Source organism: Agelaius phoeniceus, chromosome Z (genome assembly GCF_051311805.1).
Source record: "Agelaius phoeniceus isolate bAgePho1 chromosome Z, bAgePho1.hap1, whole genome shotgun sequence".
NCBI lineage: Eukaryota > Metazoa > Chordata > Aves > Passeriformes > Icteridae > Agelaius > Agelaius phoeniceus.
The window spans coordinates 93,995,473-94,015,401 of record NC_135303.1 but is presented as its reverse complement, the minus strand read 5'-3'; the positions used below and the strand labels follow the sequence as shown (position 1 = coordinate 94,015,401).

The following is a 19,929-nucleotide window of genomic DNA, read 5'->3' as shown; positions in this document are numbered from 1 at the left end:
CGTGCCGACGTGTCAGCACCTGGCGGGGAGGAGGCGCAGCGGCTTTGCCCGCCCGTGTGCGGAAGGAAGGAGCGGAAGGGCAGGGCCGGCTGACGCAAGGCGGCGGCGCGTTGGCTCAGCCCGCCCGTGATGCAGTTCCTGCGCCGCGGCCATGGCGGGGGACGTGCTGGGCAGGACGGCGGCGCTGGCCCTCGGTGAGAGCCCGGGGCCCGGCCCCGCACCCGGCCCCCATCCCCATCCCTCGCAGCCCCGCCCGGGCCGTGTCCCGGCGGGCCGGGCCCGCGGCGCTGCGCTGGGAGGGCACCGGGAGCGGCCGCGGCGCCGCGCTGGGCCGGGCCGTCCCCGGGCACGGGAGGGGTCGCTGCGCTTCTCGTTCGGGTCCCGGCTGGTCCCCAGGCCCCGTCTCCTGCTTACCTGCTCAAAGCTGTGCCCGGGAAGGAAGGGCTGCTCCTTCCGGGTCCCCATGTGCAGCTGGTGGCTCCCGAGGGTTCGGTACCTCGGGAACCCTTGAGATTTTAGCGAACGCACTGCATGGATTGGTTTTTTTAATGAAATATAGGATATAATTCTTATCTTGACTGACCAGGTGGTGCATTTGAAGGTTTATCACTGCTGATAACCAGCAAGATTTGGTATAATAGAAAGGGTTGGGTTGGAAGAGGCCTTTAACGATCACTTCTTCCAGCCCCATGCAGTGAGTAGGGACACATCTGTGTGTGTCCATTTTCTTTCTCATAATCTTTTGAGTAATTGCCCGTATTTGTCACGTATCTCAGAAGAGCTGTATGTGTCTGAACGAGAGGGCAACGACTCCACTGGTGATGGAACGCAAAAGAAACCATTCAAGACCGTGTTGAAGGTGAGTCTGGAGAACACAGGCTTTGTGTGGAGTGTGTTCTGGGGCAAGTGATGGCCCTTGTGTTTTTAAATCTGAGTTTCATACCTGGTTTTGCAACCTGAGCAGGAGCAAGGTGCCTGCTCAGGCTCTGTGAGGATGATTTTGGTTCATTTTGGTTATTTTTTCCCCTTTTTTAGGCATTGATGACAGCAGGAAAAGAGCCATTTCCTACAATTTATGTGGATTCCCAAAAAGAAAATGAGGTGCTGTGGCATTGAAGGGTTTCCTAGTGGGAATTATTTTCTGCATCTTGGTGTGAAGGGACACATTATAATCTGCTGTCTTTTGCTCTCTCCTTGAATTCTTTAGAGATGGGCCATCATTTCCAAATCACAGATGAAGAATGTCAAAAAGCTATGGCACAGGGAGCAGATGAAAAATGAAGCTAAGGAGAAGAAGGAGGTAGGTTTCAAAAAGAGCAGAGCACCATTGCTTTCCAAAAACATTACAGTGTCATCATCATTCCTGCCCCTCTGAAAAAGCTGCAGGTGGTTCCTCACTGGTGTCAGTGTTGCACGTGTTATTTACAACTGGCCTGGTTACAGCTATTTAATAAGTAATTTTATTCCAACCAGGCAGAAGATCTCTTGAGAAGAGAGAAGAACCTGGAGGAAGCCAAGAAGGTTGTTATCAAGAATGATCCCAGTCTTCCAGAGCCCAAGTGTGTGAGTATGGTCCCGTGCCTTGGCATCTGGTCAGCACAGAGATTGTGCTGCTCTGGGCTGGGGTCTGGATGAACCATTCCCCTATTTAATGGCTTTTATTCTCTGCCTCACAGGTGAAGATCAATGCTCTGGAGGCTTACAGAGGGCAGAGAGTGAAGATTTTTGGCTGGATCCACAGGTTACGGAGGCAAGGTAAAGCACAAGCATGGTTGAGCTCGTGCAGGGAGATAGAACAAGGATGGTCGCCTTCAAAATTTGGAAACAGAATGAGTGTGACAGCACCTGGTCTCAAATTTTAAACCAGTCAGGTGCCTTCTTTGGTTGATCTCAATGATCACTGCAACACTGACAGTTCCCCCTAATGTGTGGACATACACACATTTCTTAGTTCAAATCCTATGGGATTTTCAGTTTGGAGGCTAGTCCTGCAGAATTTCCTTAACTTCTGTGTTTTAAACTAGTCCTGCCAAATGAGGAACTAACCAGCAACTGCTCATAGTGAAACCAAATTCCTTCTCTTTTTAACTAGGAAAAAATCTGATGTTTATTGTCTTGAGAGATGGCACAGGGTTTCTTCAGTGTGTCCTTTCTGATGAACTGGTAAGTTGTGATGATTGTGTTCTGTTGTGAATTTAAGAGTTCATACCTCATCTGGTATTCTCTTATGTAATGTTGTTAATTTCTCCTCAACCTACTGACTCACTTGTGTTACTGCTAAATTGTATGTCCTGCCACTGCAGTTTGTCAGTGTGAGAGCTGTTTGGAAGCGACTGTGTGCTAATGTGTGACTCCAGTGGACGCTGTAGGAAAGTGAGGAATAAAAGCTTGCTCACCTGTGCCTCTGTCTGTCTCGCTGCAGTGCCAGTGCTACAATGGGCTGGTGCTGTCCACGGAGAGCAGCGTGGTGGTGTACGGCATGCTGAACCTCCTGCCCCAGGGCAAGCAGGTACACGAGCTCCTCGGCCTTCTCCTCCTCCCTCACGGGTCCCTGGTGTCCTGAGGGAGGCACAGGCAGAGGTGGGAGGACTCATTGCGTTATTTCAGAGGGAATTAGGGCTAGAGAAAGAACAAAGCTCCCAAAGCTGTGCTGTCTAGTGTGAGACAGATGAACTGTGGGACTGTTCTGCTTCTGCCTGAAATGATCTTCCACTGATAGACAACTCCTAGACTATAACATGGAGAGCTATGTTAAATAAGTGGCATGATTTCACTTTCCTTAACAGGTTTATTCAGTTTTTATTTTGTGAGGCTAGGAATTTTTTCACATCTCTTTTACTGGGGTGTGTTTGTAGGCTCAACCCAAGGTTAGGTAATGTGAGCCCCCACTATCACATTTTGGTAAAAATCTGTGGGTTAGCCTTTGAAAATCTGCATTTCTACCCTGAAAATTGCAGTGAATAAACTGGTTTCAGTTGAACTTGGAGGTGGAACTGCAAATGCCGCTTGTCGGGGTGGAAGGCGGCTGTGAGCACACGGGGGCGCCACTGAGAGCAGAGCTCAGTCTTACTGTTTGGGTGCCGGGACCTTATGGCCCGTGCAGTGCCACCCCTGCCATGGCAGGGACACCTCCCACCATCCCAGGTTGTTCCAAGCCACATCCAGCCTGGCCTTGGACACTGCTGGGGGCCAGGCAGCCACAGCTGCTCGGGGCACCCTGTGCCAGGACCTCACCACCCTCACAGAGAAGAATTCCTGATACCCCATCTACCCTGCCCTCAGTCCATCGGAAACCATTCCCCCTTGTCCCATCGCTCCAAGCCCTTGTGAGAAGACGTCCAAGGGGTGAGCAGAGGACTTTTTCCCCAGTGTTGGTTTCTGTCCCATTCGCAGGCTCCAGGAGGCCACGAGCTGAGCTGTGATTACTGGGAGCTCATCGGCCTGGCCCCGGCAGGAGGGGCTGACAACCTGCTCAACGAGGACTCAGAGGTGGACGTGCAGCTCAACAACAGGCACATGATGATTCGAGGTGAGAACATGTCCAAAATCTTCAAGGTGCGCTCCATTGTCGTGCAGGCCTTCAGGGATCACTTCTTTGCCAACGGATACTATGAAGTAAGTGTGTGTTCCCTGGTCAGCAAGTGACTGCTCTGGTGCCCTGACTCACCATGTGCTCAGTTCTTCACTCAAGCAGTGACAGCCCTGTTCTCCTGCAGGTCACACCGCCTACCTTAGTGCAGACGCAGGTGGAGGGAGGCTCCACCCTGTTCAAGCTGGATTACTTTGGTGAAGAGGCATACCTGACCCAGTCATCCCAGCTCTACCTGGAGACCTGCCTGCCAGCTCTGGGAGATGTCTTCTGTATTGCTCAGTCCTACAGAGCTGAGCAGTCCAGGACCCGCAGGCACTTGGCAGAGTATGGACAGTTGTCCTTGGTTCTTTTTAAACAGCTTGATTTCCTTTATGGTGTGGGAGTAAAAGAGGTTTGGGTTGTGGGTTTTTTAGATGAGTTTGTTTCATAGCCGAAGATGTGTTGTTTGTACGTGACTTTGCAGTGGTGTGGCTTTGTTCCAGGTACACTCACATCGAAGCTGAATGTCCTTTTATAAGTTTTGAGGATTTGTTGGACCGTCTGGAGAACTTGGTGTGTGATGTCGTAGACAGAGTCTTGAAATCACCTGCAGCGAGCTTACTGTACGACCTCAACCCGGTAGGCAGCAGCAATGGGATCAGCCAAGAAAATAGGATTTTAAGCCTTTCCTACTCAGCACATTCCTTTGGGAGATGCAGGGCATGGCAGTGAGCTTACTTACTATTTGTAATGGCAAGAAGAATATTAAACATAATAAGAATGAAAAAACTGCAAGGCTGGTAAAGACCCAAGCAGGGAACTATGGGGGAAGATGTTCCTTGCTAGCACGCTCCAGAAGCCAGCAGTGTGCCAGGATTTGTGGAAAGCGTGTGCTGTGCCAGTGGAATAAAACCCTCCATCCCAGAGACTGGATATCAACCAGCTGGTGCTTGCTGATGGAGCATGAGGGAGTGATGAAACAAGTAGCATTTCAGTTCCTCCCCAGGAATATGAGCCTAAAGCTCTGGAAATACTTCCTTATCTTTTCTCCCAGGTGATCTATGAGATTTACTGGGCTTGAGATGGTTGTGTTTGGTTCTAGCTTTGTAGTACTGAGCTTAATTTGTTAATTTAAGTGGTAATTTAATGGCATGTGAGCTGGGAAAGGTTATGGACGTGCTGATCAGCTAGAAAAGTATCCCTTTTAAAATGGTGCTCCTGCAGCTGTGTTTGCTCTTATCCCCAGGGTTTCCAGCCCCCCAAGCGTCCCTTCCGACGCATGAACTATGCTGAAGCCATTGAGTGGCTGAAGGAGCACGATGTGAAGAAGGAAGATGGCACTTACTATGAGTTTGGGGAGGTATGTCCTGCTGGGAGCTGGAGTAATGTCCTGTAGGAATGCAGCTGTGGGTTGGGATTTGATCTGATGTCCTTCAACATTAGGATAGAAACCTGTGTTGTCACCTGTCATCAATTCCCTGGCCACACTTCTCCAGCATGTGAGACAGTTGTTTGAAGGAGCTCAGGAGAACTTGACAGCATAGCCAGGATTTTCTTTCCCCTTGGTTTTCTGTCCCATATATTGGAGAGACTTAGATTTTAATGGAACAGATTTTTTTTCCCAGACATGTGGGTTTTTATTTCTTCTAAAATAAGTTTTAAGAGTTTAGGTATATTAGGATGAAAGCGTGGACATGTGCAGTGTGAAACTGTCTCGTTTCATGCCTGCTTCATGTGGGACTTGTGTGTGGGCATAGTTTTGGTGCTGAATAAGGACAAAGCCTGCTCTGACCCTAGGACATTCCCGAAGCTCCCGAGAGGCTGATGACAGACACCATTAACGAGCCCATCCTGCTGTGCCGCTTCCCTGCAGAGATCAAGTCCTTCTACATGCAGCGCTGCAGCGACGACTCGCGCCTCACCGAGTCTGTGAGTGCTTTTACCTGCTGGGGTAGTTGGAGCATGCTTGCTGTGAGGACACGAGCGCTGCAGGAATCCCTGCCGCGTTTCGATGCGGGTGCCTTGGCACGGCTGCCTGGGCCCAGTGCCCTCTGCGGTGGCTCAGCTCTAAGTGGGCTGTGCTGTGGTGCCCTGCAGGTGGATGTGCTGATGCCCAACGTGGGCGAGATCGTGGGCGGCTCCATGCGCATCTGGGACAGCGAGGAGCTGCTCGAGGGCTACAAGAGAGAGGGCATCGATCCCACACCCTACTACTGGTACACGGATCAGGTCAGTACAGCACCCCTGTGCTGGGCTCACACGGCACCTGGGGCTTCTCCCCTCCGACAGGGCTTGGCTGCTTTGTTTCTGGTGGTGTTACTGCAACTGCAAATTACTAGAAAATGTGTAATATCCCTCCCTGGATTTCACAGAGGAAATACGGTACGTGCCCTCATGGAGGATACGGTCTGGGATTGGAGCGGTTCCTGACCTGGATTCTGAACAGACACCACATCCGAGATGTCTGTCTCTATCCACGCTTTGTCCAGCGCTGCAAACCTTAGCCATCCTTGGGAAAAACTCCTGGAAAACTGAGCAGCCGATGCTTGGGAAAGAATGATACACGCTGCTGTACTACAGCCTGTCTGACAACAAGACTTCCTGCAACCTGTTGCTAATTCAAATACCAGTTTAGGATGTGAAAAGGAAAAAAAAAACAAAACCTCTTTTTTAAAACAAAATACTAGTAATTAACTGGAAAAAGCCGTAGAAAAATTGTTTAGGTGCATTTATGCTCTTGAGTCATCACAAAACAAAGATCCTGATAAGTTGTCATTTAGAAAACAAGATACAGTTCTGCTTTTAATTTCTGTGACTTAAAATATGCTGGGCATTTGATCATTTTATTTTTAAATTTGCTTTCATTTTAATCTCCTTCCTCTTGGGGTTTCTTGTTGGGGAAGTCAGGAGTTCAAGCTCCTGAAATTCCCTAAGAGTGCCCTGCGAGAATGGTATGGAGAGGCACAAACAAATGATAAAAATAGGAATAAGTACCTTGAGCACTGCACGTTTATAGTTCCTGCTGATTTTAATGGGGTTCTCTGAGCTGATTCAGTAGCAGGGTGTGTAGTACAGCGCACAGGACTCCGCTGTGAGAGGGGCGGGTTGGGGCTGGGGCTTTGGGGTTTTTCCAGATTATTTATTGTGGCTCAGCGGTGCTGAGGCTGGCGAGGCAGGCTTTGCTCCCTTTCCCCAGGCTGTGGGTGCAGCTGCCGTGGGTCCATGCATGCCCAGCTGCACGTGTCTGTTGGCTCCTGGGCACGGGGGCTTGTGGTGCCTTTTGCTCCCTGTGTGCAGCCAGAAGTGACTGAGACCCGGAGGAATAGCAACTGAAACACGCTGGGTTTCCAGACTGTAGTCCCAGCAGGGCTTTCCCATGTCATGCTGAGGTGTGTTCATAGAGCAGCTCCCTGTTCCCTTGTGCTACTGCAGCTGAGCAGCTCCCCTGGCTGTAATGAACTTATCAAATAGGGATAATGAAATACTTCATGTGTTCAGTCATTGGTATCGTTTCTAGTCATAAAGCAATTCCTTTACCAGAGAGAAGAAAAAGGTAGGTGCATCGCTTGCCACCTGCACTGAGACTTGGGCTGCGTTTGCCATTCACTCCTGGAATTGTTGAGCTGTGGATACCCACATTTTTGTAATAAGTGATTGGTTTTCTTCATCTTGCATGTTATATAAACTGGTCTAAATCAGCAACCAATAAATTATGGCAACAGAAGCTGGTGTGCAAGACAGTACTTGAATGCTTATTCCTTTTACTGAGTCTGTGGAGCTTGCTGCTTGATACAGTGTGGACAAAAACCCACTTACCCAAGAGCAGTAAATGTATCCCAAGAACTGGCATGAGCTTTTTTCCCTTTGTAAACAAAATCCCCACTAATCAACTTAAAAGCATGAATTTTTCTAGTTTGGAGGGACCACCTCAGCTGCCCAGTGAAATGTGCTGGAGAAAATCAATGTGGTGCTGACTAAGGCAGCAGTGCTGGGGGGAGCAGCCTGGACTTCTGGCACCAGGTAAAGACTTTATAAAATACTCTCCTTTTAGTGCCTGAAGTGATGGGAAGGCAGGAGTGTCAGGAAAAGATGCTTCTAGAAAAACATCCCTTGTTTGGGATGAGTTCTCAGTCCTTGAACCTGACAGGGCTGAGCTGCTTTGTAAAGGTTAAAGGCCTCCTTATCAGGGGAGCTGCTAGAGGAAGGGCTGAGGACTTAAGAAGTGCTCATGGAAGAGGCAGATCAGATAAGGAGCTTATAAGGTGACCAGATGAAAGATGCTGTGGAACTTACCAGAGACTGCTGTGCAATTCCCTCGGCAACTGCTGGAGAGAGGTGGGCTGGGATCTGGGACAGATGCTGCAGCTGCTTGGAACACAAGAACCTGCATTTATTTTTATTAGACAGGGAAAACAAGCCTGTAGAAGAGAAAAAAATGCATAGTCAGAACTTGGATCTCATCCTCACTTTCATTTTCCTTCACAGTATCTCCAGAAAATGAGATTGGTAATTGGGTTAGGAACTGGTAAACAGGACTGGCAGCACTGGTTTCAGGACCTTTCAGCTATGACCCTGGCAACTTTGGGATGACTATCCTTTAGCTTTGATTAGATTACCACTCCTGACATGCACTATTTTATATTTATCTGTGTTAAAGTTTACCTGGCCCCGCTTTGTAGGGCACTTTTGAGGAGAACATGGTGCTGCCAGCCTTTGGCACCGAGAGCTGGCTCTGCCCTCGGACTGCTGAGACGTGGGATGCAAGCCACCCACATGTGCAGGATAAGTGCTGTGGTGTTTGTTCCTTTGTGTTTAAATTGCAGTATCCTTATCATAGAATCATCAAGTCCAACCACCAACTTAGCACTACCTCTGGAATTCCTAAGCCACTAAACCGCATCACCCAGTGCCAGATCCAGATGCTTTTTAAGCACCTCCAGGGATGGTGACTCCTCTAGCTCCCTGGGCAGCTTTTTCCAGTGCCTGAATTCCAGTGCCTCGGTTTCTACTGGGAATGGAGGTTACCAGCTGAGCTCCGTGCTCCTGTGCCCTTGTGTCTGACGGGGCGCAGAGCTGAACCCTCATCTCTCATGAGGCGCCCGCTGAGAAAGCCCCCAGCATTTTCTACAATAACATTTTAAATCTCTTTTTAGATTTGGCAGTTTTGCAGTTTAGAGCGTCACTTCAAGCCGGGGATCACTCGCCTTTGTTCCGTAGGACTCCACAGGGGCTACTGAGGGGAGCCGGGGCAGCGCCCCCTGCGGGACACCCACCCCGGGCCCGCCGCCTGCTGTCCCCGGCCCGCCCCCTGGGCCGTGCGGGTGCCGAGGCGGTGCCGGGGCGGCACCGGGGCGGTGCCGGGGGCGGTGTGAGGCGAGGGGCGGCGGCGGGGCTGTCTGAGGGAATGCGGGCGGCCAAGATGGCTGCCGCTGCCGCCGCTGCCGGGCGTCACCGTGAGTGTGAGGGCGCCGCCGCAAAGGCGGGAACGGGGGCCGGGGGCGGCGGGCGGCCTGAGGGCCGGCCGGACACCGCGGGCGCTGCGCGGGCGGGAGCTCCGCGGCACCGGCGGCACCGCGTTACACAACGCCCGAGAGGCGCCTTTCATAACGCTGACCGCGCTGGGGCCGGCGGGGCCGCGTGGCCGGGGGGCTTACCGGGGCTGCGGGAGGGCTTCGCGGGGCTGCGCGCGGTGATGGCGGCTTCCTCCCACTGCGCTGAGGGGGCCGCGGCCGCGGGGTCTCCGCGGGCACCCCGCAGGGCTCTGTCCGGCCGAGGCCAGCGCGCCCCGGCCCCGGCCCCGCCGCTCTCCTGTGCGGCTTTTCTGTGCGCTTTTCTGTGCGGTTCATTCTGCTGCCCGCCGCGGAACTGCGCTCTGAGCCAGCCGCTTTTCTGTGCTGTTGATTCTGCTGCCCGCCGCGGAACTGCGCTCTGAACCAGCCGCTTTTCTGTGCGGTTGATTCTGCTGCCCGCCGCAGAACTGCGCTCTGAGCCAGCCGCTTTTCTGTGCGCTTTTCTGTGCGGTTCATTCTGCTGCCCGCCGCGGAACCGCGCTCTGAGCCAGCCGCTTTTCTGTACGCTTTTCTGTGCGGTTCATTCTGCTGCCCGCCGCGGAACCGCGCTCTGAGCCCGCCGCTCTCCCGTCTGTCTGAAGGGGCTCGTGCGGAGATGCTGCCGGTGCCGGTCGCTGCCGGCCGGTGCGCGCTGTGAGCCCGGGCTCAGCGCTGCCCTCCCGCCGCTCAGCCCCGGCCGCGCAGCGCTCGCTGTGTCCCTGCCCGGAGGCACTTTGGGCTTACCCACCCCGCTACTCGCTTTAGACTTTGATACCGTAGTGCCGTTTCTAAAACATGTGAAAGAACGCTTTTATCAATGCTCCATCAAGCTGGGATCGTACTCGTTGCACGTCTCGCTCTGCGCTGTGTCCTTCATGATGCAGGTGGAAACGTGCCTAAACCTCAGCCTAAGTCAGACACTTGTAGGATGTCCTGAGTTGGAAGGGGCTCCTGGTCATTGATTCAGCTCCTGGCCCTGAGCAGGACACCCCAGCAATGCCACCCTGTGCCTGAGAGCGTTATCCGAGTGCTCCTGGAGCTCTGGCAGCCGCGGGGCTGTGACCATTCCCTGGGGAGCCTGGTCCGTGCCCAGCCACCCTCTGGGCCAAGAACAAAAGTTCTTACAGTGCAGAAGTATCAATGCAGCCATTCAAACTTCCCTTTTTATTGTTCTCTATAATTGGCATATAGTGCCAGCACCTCAGAAAGTAATAACCCCAGAACTGGAAGTAAAAAAAATGATTATTTGCAAAGGACCTTTCAGGCATCAGCAATGCTTGAAGTTCTTTAGTTTGCAGCCTTTTGTATCAGTGCAGACGCAGGCATCCACAGCTAGGCACTTGTAATCCCGGGTAAGAGGCTGGATTTGCAGGATGCGTTTTGTTGCCATTGATTTCAGCAGGTTTTGAGGCTGTTCAGCATCTGTTCAGGAGGTTATTAGAGAGCTGTGAGCTGTAAGATGCTCTTCCCAGCGGGTGGGTCGGCTGCTGAGGAGCTCTGTGCTGTTGGGGCTCAATTGCTGCTGAGCTCCTGTGGTCTGACAGGGGAAATGTCGCACTGAACAATTGCCAGAGGGACGGGGATGCAGAACTTAACCTTATTTTTCTTTTCACTGTGAGCAATTCACACTATTTCTGCACTAAAAGAATACCGTGTAATGACGATGAACTCCCGAGGAGAATGAAGTGTGCCCTTGAAAAGGCAGGCTGTAACCAGCATGGAATTGTATGGAACTGTATGGAATGGGTTGGAAGGAGCTTTAAGGATAATCTAGTTGTGTTCAGCTGCAGGGCTGAATAAGGAGATGCTGGAGTGAGTCCAGAGAAGGCCATGGAGATGCTCCAGGGCTGGAGCCCCTCTGCTCTGGAGCCAGCCTGGGAGAGCTGGGGTGTTTAGGCTGGACACAAGAAGGATCCAGGGAGACCTCAGAGCCCTTTCCAGTGGCTAAAGGGGCTCCAGGGGAGCTGGAGAGGGAGGGGGATGTGCGCAGACTTGTGCATGGATTCTGGAGTTGCTGCTCGGCGTTCAAACAGGAGCAGATGTCTAACCTACATTGCAGACACGGTGTGGAAATCCCATCCTGTCTGGGATTAGCCCAGGTGTGTCTCACCCACGAGGAGTGACACAGTCTGACGCTTATTCCTCAGGGTCAGCCCCGTGTTTCTACCGGTTATTTTGGAGTTATGATTGGAACTCACAGATTAGCAAGGCTTTGCTTTGGGTTTTGGTGTGCCTGGGGGAGCTGCCCGTGCTGGGGGTTTGTGTGCTGTGCCTGGGGGATCAGCACTGCCTGTCCCCGGGTGAGCAGGGCTGTGTCTCTCTGCAGTGCTGAGGAGCTGCAGCCAGCTGCGGGTGCCGCTGCGATGGAGAGGCCAGGCCACGGCGGCGGCGGTGACGGAGAGCGCCCGGCCGCGGGAGCAGCCCCAGGAGCGGTGGGTGTGTGTGTGTGTGCCCTGTGTGTGTGTGTGTGTGTTTGTGTGCACCCTGTGTGTGTGTGTGTGCACCCTCTGTGTGTGTGCATGGGCCCTGCCCATCCCGATAGCCGCGGGGCAGCCCGGGCCGGGCTGCTGTGAGTGTGTGATTGTGTATCTGCCTGCCTGCACTCACCCTGCTGGGCAGGGACAGCCCTGTGTCCTGCACAGCCCCTGAGCCAGGCCCTTGTCAGGCCTGAGGTGCTGCAGGGACATTCATTATCATCACAGTTCATTGTCATCCTGCTTCCTGGGTTTCATTCAGCAGCCTGCTGATACACACTCCAGCAGAAAGGGAATGGAAGCTGAGGTCCTGAAACATTGGGGCAGGCCTGGGCTCCTCTCAGTGGCCTGTTGTGAGACTTTGGCCTTAACAAAAGGGCAAAGCTCCCTGTGCAACCTGAACCATCTGCTGGGGAAGTGAGGGACTGGTCTGTGGGCTCCCTTGGGCAGGGGAAACAATTCCATGGGGAAATTGGCTGCTGATCACAACTCTCACCCATTCTGTACGTGCTGATACCACCATCTGTGCTGCTGTGCCCTGTGGGACGTTATCCTTACAGCAGTGTGCCAGACCTGCACCCAGATAGAAAATCTATTCTGAAAAACCCAACCCAAACACAACTGGCCCTGCAATGAATTTGTGTGTAGAAAGGCCTCATGCTGCTGTCACTGCTGCAGGAAATGAGACGTGTCCCCACAGTAATGAAGACAAAGACTTGTGTGAGTGGCTCATCTGCTTTCCGGGGAAGCTGCTGCTTGGTTTGGTTGGAATGCACAGCTGAGACCCTGTTTTATAACCTCCCTTAGAGCCAGCAGCTGTGAGACAGCTTTCTTAGTGTGTTTCCAGCTAAAGTTTGTGTTACAAAGCGGCTTCCTTTTAAAAAAGCAAAGATCATGTAGATACTTGTGTCTGGCCATTCCTGTTCGTAGTGCAAGTGTTTACATAAGCAGGAGGAGCCTTGGGATAGGAGCTGCCTTTGCAAAAGGCAAATGTGGGAGGGTGAGCTGGTTGTTTTGTCACTGTAATAAAAATACAAGCAGTAGGTCACTAGGATTTGAAATGTCTCTTGCTTCTCTAGGAAACCTAAAACAGGAATCTTGATGTTGAACATGGGAGGCCCGGAGCGGCTGGACGACGTCCACGATTTCCTGCTGCGTCTCTTCCTGGACAGGGATCTGATGACCCTTCCTGTTCAAAAGTGAGGAGCACTGGGATCTCCTGCGGTACCGGCGGTGTTGGGTGTTGCTGTAAATATTTACTTCTGTGGAGGGCAGCACTCCCCGAGAGTGCTTCCTCGTGGGAGCAGCCAGTGCAGGGGACAGTGCTGGAGCCCTCTGGATTGGGTGTGCCGTGGCTGTTCTCTTTGAACGGCAGGCCGAGGGGTGGGAAGGGTGGTGGAATAGGGCCTCAGACAAGCCATGCTGCTGGGCTGCAGCTGGCAGAGGCTGCAGAGCAGGGCTCGGGGAGGGAGGGAGTGTGGCTGTGCTGGTAACATGCCCCTCTGCCCCGCTGCAGCAAGCTGGCCCCGCTGATCGCCCGGCGCCGCACGCCCAAGATCCAGGAGCAGTACAGCAGGATCGGCGGCGGCTCCCCCATCAAGAAGTGGACGGCGCTGCAGGGAGAGGGCATGGTGAAGCTGCTGGACAGCATGTCTCCTCGCACTGGTACTGCTCTGCTCAGCCCCCACGGCTGCTTCTGCTCTCTGCCCTGGGGCTGTTTGCTGCAAAGCAGCTTTGGCTGCCTGGTTTCCCTTGTGGGGGGTGTGCATTCCCTCCCTGCTGGGAAATCTCATGGCAAAGGCAGTGCAGAAGGGATTCCGTTCATTGTAAGGTTGCTATGGAAGGCTGGGCTCAGGGAGCCACCTCTGTCTCTCCTGTGATCATGGGAAGATGGCTGTGGCAGACTAAGTGTGTTATTTTCAGGTGCCAGGAGTGTCCCTTGGTGTGTGGCACTGCCAGGCATCGTGCCTTGCCCCGTGAGCCCTGCTTGGGCCTGAGGGAGCCTGCACTGTGGACAAGTGGCTGAGGCCTAGAGGGGAGGAAAGGGGAATGTTTTCCATGTGAGCACTAAGGTGGGTGTGGGAGGGGGCTCTCAGCAGCTGCTGCAGGGCTGAGAGGAGCACAGCTGGAGAAAAGACAAGGCTTTGTAGATGAGCAGTGCAGGGCAGGCTGAGCGATAGCAGCGAGCCCCACCCGGGGACACAGCAGGAGATAAGGCTGGGCAGCTTGGCTGGCAGGGAAGGAGATGCTCTCTTTGCCAGTGCTTTGTGATGGAAAGCCTTCAAACGTGAGCACAGCCTCCTGCCCCTGTGTCTGTGTCACAGAATCCCTCCCAGCAGGGAGTGCTGGCTGGTATGGGATAGCCTGTGCCACTCTGCCTGGTACCATCAGTTTGCTGTGGGCCCTGCAGGTACAGTCAGAGGCCTGCTGTGTCACCCAAGGCAGGAGTGCTCGTGGAGCAGGAGCCCTGAAGGGTCAGCCTTGCAGCAGGTTCTGCAGATAAGGCTTGGAAGGTTTATCTGCTTTTCCCAGTGTCCCGCTCCCACTTGCTTTTGTTTGGTGACCACTCTCTGTGCAGTCACACCCTTCTCTGGGCACCTCTCCCACCTGATAAGTCCTCTGGAGGCTGCTTTTTGACTTGAAAGCAGCTGCAGTTTAACAGTAGAATGTGCTGAGCACTATTATTTAAACAGCCTGTGTCCAGACACCAACACCTCTCTTCGCTGCCCATGGCCCTGGACAAAACCTGGCACTGGGAGGATGTTGCTTCCAGGCTGGCTGTGTTCTTCCCAAAACGTCCTTTCCCAGGTTAAACGCCTCCAGTCCCTGCTGAGGTCAGTCAGACTTCTGTCTTTGGTGCCATTCAGAGATGTTAATGAGGTTACTGGCTCAAGGGCTGCTGAAGTTGGGTCTTTATTTGCTGCTGCTCCCAGCTGGGAGCTCCCCTGCCTCCTGCAGAGAACTGGGGCTGACTAAACCTGTTTTCTGAATCCTGCACAAATGTACAGAGTGGAGCCCAAGCACGGGACATCTGCTTCCTTCAGAAACCTGCTAAATGTTAGTTCAGAGCCACTGACCTGGAAACCCTGACAAAGAAACTTTGCTTTTGTTCTCCTAAGAACCTCTGTCCTCCACTTAAAAAACAAAACAGCAAACCTTCCCTGCCTGCTTCCCACCCCCTAACCAAGCCATGCTCCCAAAGCTGGCACCCAAAAGATTGGAGATAAAAAAGGAGGAACCTGGGATGTCCTCAGGGAGAATCACATTGCTGCCAGAATTAGGTGTTAAAGCCATGAAGCTTTTTATAAAAGCCCTCCAAAATCAGGATGGGAGAGCACGTGTCCCTGATTCACTGCTCTGCTGCCCCAGACAGCAGTGCTGGCCCTGGGGCTTGGGTGCCATCAGAGCAGGCGTGCAGGGCAGGGAGGGCAGCTGGAGCTGTGAGGGCATCCGGGTGTTCATTTAGCTTCTGCTAGTGACACTTTTTTACCTTTATGTCCTTAAAATCAGGACTTGCTCAGTGAGACACTGGGGCTCTGTCCAGGCTGGGAGCTGTGCCTCTGCTAAGTGCAGGAGAAGCAGGCAAGTGATGTTCCTGCAGAAGCAAGCCATAATATAAATCACTTTTAAATTCTAATCACAGCCCAGTGAGGTACCAGGAACGTGTTTCCATGACAGAGCTTTACCAAAGCAGCCAGAAAATACCAGCAAGTTAAGTTATTTTCAGCAGTTCAGCCTGGCTGTTCTGTGTGTTTGACACGCATGGTGTGTTGCTGTGTTTCTCCCTGTGCCTGCCCTGCTGCGTGTGGCAGCCCCTCACAAGTACTACATTGGGTTCCGCTACGTGCACCCGCTGACTGAGGAGGCCGTGGAGCAGATGGAGAGGGACGGCATCCAGAGGGCCATCGCCTTCACCCAGTACCCCCAGTACAGCTGCTCCACCACAGGTGAGCCCTGGGAGCATGGCTGAGCCAGGGCACCTCTGACCAGCCCGCAGTGCCGTGTGAGCTGCGATCCAATTGTTCCCACTGGAGACTCTCAGCTCTGATTTACAGCTGTGCTTTAATTATGTAGCATTTTAAAATATGATTATAGCTTGCTGCTGAGCTGTTCCAGTCAGACAGCTTGCTGGTGGCCTGGCTGAACTTGTGTTGTGAATTCTCTGTTTCAGGAAGCAGTTTAAATGCCATTTATCGCTACTATAGCCAGAGGGGGGAGAAGCCAAAGATGAAGTGGAGCATAATTGACCGATGGCCCACACATCCCCTTCTCATTCAGGTGTGGATCTGAGGGCTTTGGGGTTTATACTTTTTCTTTTAAAATATTGAAATAATACTGAGGAAGGATAACAGGAAGGCTTCAATCTGAGGGTGCATTTTAGTTGTGTGATGAAATGGGTCTTGTCTACCATGTCTGAAATTGCAGGAGAAGGAGAATTATTTCATGCCCCATGCTTTGGCAGGATAATGTGTGAAAGCAACCACTGTGCACCTCCTGTTTTAAAAGCTGGGGGATGTTACCCTAATGGTGGTGGCTAGAAGGAACCTCTACAGGCCATTAGTCCAAATTCCTGCTCAGAGCAGGTCTGTGACCAGCACACACACAGATTTTGTTGGTTTGTCAGATTACCCTCTGGCAGCACAGGGTAATTCCTGGCTGTGGCAGGAGCAGTGAAGGGAAGCTTTGTGCTGCTCTCTTTCCAGAGAAAGTGGCTCTTTGGTCTTCATGAGGGAGCTTTTGTGTGGGTTTGCAGTTTCTGTGGTGTGCTGAGCAGGTGAGAAAGCACCAAGGGCAGGCAGGGAGGAGCTGCCTGTGCTGGTGACTCTCCTGGCACACTGCCCGAGTGTGGTGCACACTGAGGGAATTGGGGAGTGCCTAAGGCAGCAGGGACATGGGAGCTGCCTGTGTGCATCTCTGAGAGCGGGGATGCCTGCAGCGTTCCCCACTCAGGGCTTTGTTTGTGTTTCCCTGAGCAGTGCTTTGCTGACCACATCCAGAAGGAACTGAACCTGTTCCCACCAGACAAAAGGAAAGAGGTGGTCATCCTCTTCTCAGCCCACTCGCTGCCCATGTCTGTGAGTTACCTGGGGCAGGGTGTGGGCACACAGCTGTGGAAGTGCCAGGCAAACCTGGTCCTGCCCAGGGTGTTCCCCATGCCAAGGGTGTGCTGTGCTTGGGTGCAGGTGGTGAACCGTGGTGATCCCTACCCTCAGGAGGTGGGAGCTACTGTCCAGAGGGTCATGGAGAAGCTCAACTACTCCAACCCTTACAGGCTGGTGTGGCAGTCCAAGGTAAGTGCTCAGTGGGGGCTGAGCAGGTAAAGCCTGTGCAGGGTCTCACTGGACTGGAAAAAAGACACCTTTACTTACATTTTTGGTTATTTTCTTCAGTCTTGTTCAGGCCAGCCCAGGTTCTGTTCCTTTGAGATGTAATGGTGGGAAGTGTGTCTTCATTAAACATTCAATGGATAAAGTGAGAAGTACAACCAGAAGCAGGAAAATAAAAATAACTGTTTGTATCCCATCCATAACCTGCTCTGTCATGCTGCCTAAGGAAATGTGGGTGCTCTTTGTAAGAAGGATTTAATGAGTGTTTTCCCTTTTTTTCCTCTTTTTTGTTCCAGGTTGGGCCAATGCCCTGGCTTGGTCCCCAGACAGACGAGACCATTAAGGGCCTGTGCCAGAGAGGGAAGAAGAACATGCTGCTGGTCCCAATAGCATTTACCAGTGACCACATTGAGACTCTGTATGAGCTGGACATCGAGTATGCCCAGGTTTTGGCCAACGAGGTCAGTGCTCTGTGCGTTTGGTCCCTGCTCTGAGATTATTTCTCCTGGGTTCCAATTTGCTTTGTAGTTGCTTCTTGCAATATTATTTGGGGTTAGCTTCATTTTCCTGTAAATCAAAAATTAATCTGAACTGGCTTAACTACAAAACAGGTGGGAGTTTGTCTTTCTAGATTTAGGTAATTAAACCATTACAAATATTGCTCAAAACAACGAGTCATTTTCATTCATTCAGTGAATGAATGGCAACAAAATGTAATGTTGCCCCATAGTAATTTTTGCTGTGATACTGCATTTAATCCTGTCATTTTGGGGTGAATGAAGTGGGAAGATTTTGGAGGCTACTCAGTGAAGGATCAGATGAACAGGTTTAACTTTTGTCTCCTTATTTTTGATTCAGTGTGGAGTTGAAAACATCAGAAGAGCGGAGTCTCTCAATGGAAATCCACTGTTCTCCAAGGTATTTCCTATGTTGCAGTGGCTGTACAGGTTTGCAGTTGTGTGTCCTGCAGAGCGTGGATGTTTTCAGGTGGTTTTAAGGCATTTTGAGTTTCAGAGCAGAAATGGAACCCTTTGTACCTGATCTGCCCAGCACTGAGGGGTCCATCGTGCTGCAGTTTGTGCGGCTTTGTCAGAAGGGGACGCGGGTTGGGCTGGGGGGATTGCCCAGCTGGATTTGCTCCCTCTGACCTTTCCCGCCCTCCCCGCAGGCCCTGGCAGACCTGGTGTGCTCCCACCTGCAGTCCAACGAGGTGTGCTCCCGGCAGCTGACGCTGTGCTGCCCGCTGTGCGTCAACCCCGTGTGCCGGGAGACCAAGGCGTTCTTCAGCAGCCAGCCCCTGTGAGCAGCCCAGCGCTGCTGAGTCCCCTCGGCACGCACGGCCTGGCTCGGGGGATCCTTCTGGTGTTCTCTTTGCTTGAGAAGAGTCCTAGGAAGTGGGGAGATAAGGGCATTTATCCTGTCAAGTGTGAGGAGATCTCCTGTCATCCGACCCCCATGGGACTTGGTGTGAGCCCAGCAGGATGCACTGAAAATCCTACACAGCTTTTTTACAGTTAGCTTCTATTTCTATGCAGGGATTTACTTGTGTGCAGGGTGGTCAGGAGTTCATTCACTTGGCCAGGTTGAAGGTACACTTATTTTTGTTTTGCCTGAGGTGCAGTGTGACCAGCACAGTCTGTTGTCTGTTCTGAGAGGGACTTTGCAGCTGGCTTTGGAGACTTTGGAGATCAGGTTACTTCTAATGCTTTTTAATAAGGTGTGTATGTACATTTTTTTTTAATTTTTTTTTTTTTAGAGCATAAAGATAAGGCTTTGGTTTGGTTTAGTTTTCTCCTGCTGGAAACTTCCTGTGAAAGCTTAGCTGGAATAGTAGAATGCACAAAACTTGTTTACATTTTCTAGGAAAAACATTTTCATTATCTGCAGGAAAGTATTTGTTGAGCATAATATGAAAGGAATTAGCCTGCTTGGGTAATACTGGAGAATTTGCTCCATTGAAACTGTGTGTTTCCAGTCTAGCAGGAGCATGTGTGGAAACATGTTGGCTTATCTGTTAAGCAGAATGGCTTTTTAAATTCTTCTTATTTTTATTTAAAAAGGGCTTTTTCTGTTTGGTGAAGTAAATTTAGGAAGTCAGGCTTGTTCTGCAGGAGGGTTATAGATCCACTCTGTGCTTTCTACTGTGCCACAGTACTGTGGTTTTGCGGGGTACCTATGGAGTGCCATAGGTAGGACTGGTCTGGCTCCATGGCTGTTGTTTAAACGGAGATGATCGGTCAGGGTGATTGCGATTTCACGCTGCAGATGCCTGAGCACAGGCAGCCCTGTGCTGGGGCGCTCCTGGGAGGCTGCCAGCGCTCAGCAGGGCCGTGCTGGGCAGGGCCCTGGCACCGGCTGTGCCCCCGAGGCACAGGGTCCCCTCCTGCCTGCCGGGGCAGGAGCAAAGCTGTGACAGTGGCACTGAGCCCTCGTGTGGCGGCCCCGCTGGCACCCCCTTGGGCACACGTTTACTTGATGTCCTTAGCACTGAAATGCCAGGACCTGGGCACTGCAGGCTGCTTCCTGGGAGCTGCTGGTGGCTGGGAAGCAGGTGCCCTGCTGCTCAGCCAGGCTGATCTGCTCAGCAGTTTGGACCTCAGGTCCTTTGGGAACAGGGTGTTTAAAGAGAGGAGAGGCCTCCTGTGGTGTGTCAGGGGTTTGTCCCGTTCTGTTTGGTTGTTGGAATTAAGGATGGATGGGGTACTAAAGGAACGGATGGATCCCGTGTTGAGCACCCATGGAGTGCTGTAAATCCCAAATACCTCTGGAGAGCTGCTTGCTCCACTGCCATGCCTGCTTCCCAGGCTGAGACACACTGAGATTCCTCCAGTGCCAGAACCTCCTGCAGCACCCTGTTCCCCACAGAAAGTCTTCCTTGACCCTTCATGCCTGTGCCTGTTTCAGTGGCAGGGAGCCAGGAGCTTCTCTTCTCCCTCCTCTCCCTCCCCCTGGGCTCTGCTCGCTGCCTGGGCAGGGAAAAGGAGCACAAATGTCCAGGATATCTGGGA

General features: G+C 52.3%; 2 protein-coding genes across 3 annotated transcripts; both read left to right on the top strand.

The window, feature by feature from the left end:
* Window positions 1-46: 46 nt before the first annotated feature.
* LOC129132809 (asparagine--tRNA ligase, cytoplasmic) lies at window positions 47-7,295 on the top strand. Its single transcript, XM_054652248.2, has 15 exons — window positions 47-194; window positions 777-859; window positions 1,036-1,101; window positions 1,208-1,300; window positions 1,474-1,563; window positions 1,677-1,755; window positions 2,093-2,163; window positions 2,423-2,509; window positions 3,394-3,615; window positions 3,717-3,916; window positions 4,075-4,210; window positions 4,818-4,931; window positions 5,369-5,500; window positions 5,669-5,800; window positions 5,944-7,295. Exons 1-15 carry the CDS (start codon window positions 152-154, stop codon window positions 6,073-6,075), a joined length of 1,680 nt encoding a protein of 559 aa, XP_054508223.1. The 5' UTR covers window positions 47-151; the 3' UTR covers window positions 6,076-7,295.
* A 1,585-nt stretch (window positions 7,296-8,880) lies between these two features.
* Window positions 8,881-18,971, top strand: LOC143691857 (ferrochelatase, mitochondrial-like). Of its 2 annotated transcripts, none has more exons than XM_077172236.1 (11): window positions 8,881-9,024; window positions 11,447-11,552; window positions 12,674-12,793; window positions 13,111-13,259; window positions 15,407-15,541; window positions 15,766-15,872; window positions 16,571-16,669; window positions 16,778-16,885; window positions 17,218-17,382; window positions 17,780-17,839; window positions 18,090-18,971. In XM_077172236.1, exons 1-11 carry the CDS (start codon window positions 8,976-8,978, stop codon window positions 18,222-18,224), a joined length of 1,233 nt encoding a protein of 410 aa, XP_077028351.1. In that variant the 5' UTR covers window positions 8,881-8,975; the 3' UTR covers window positions 18,225-18,971. The 2 variants fall into 2 exon arrangements, with proteins under 2 accessions (XP_077028351.1, XP_077028350.1); XM_077172235.1 differs by having other exon boundaries at window positions 8,926-9,030.
* Window positions 18,972-19,929: the final 958 nt, after the last annotated feature.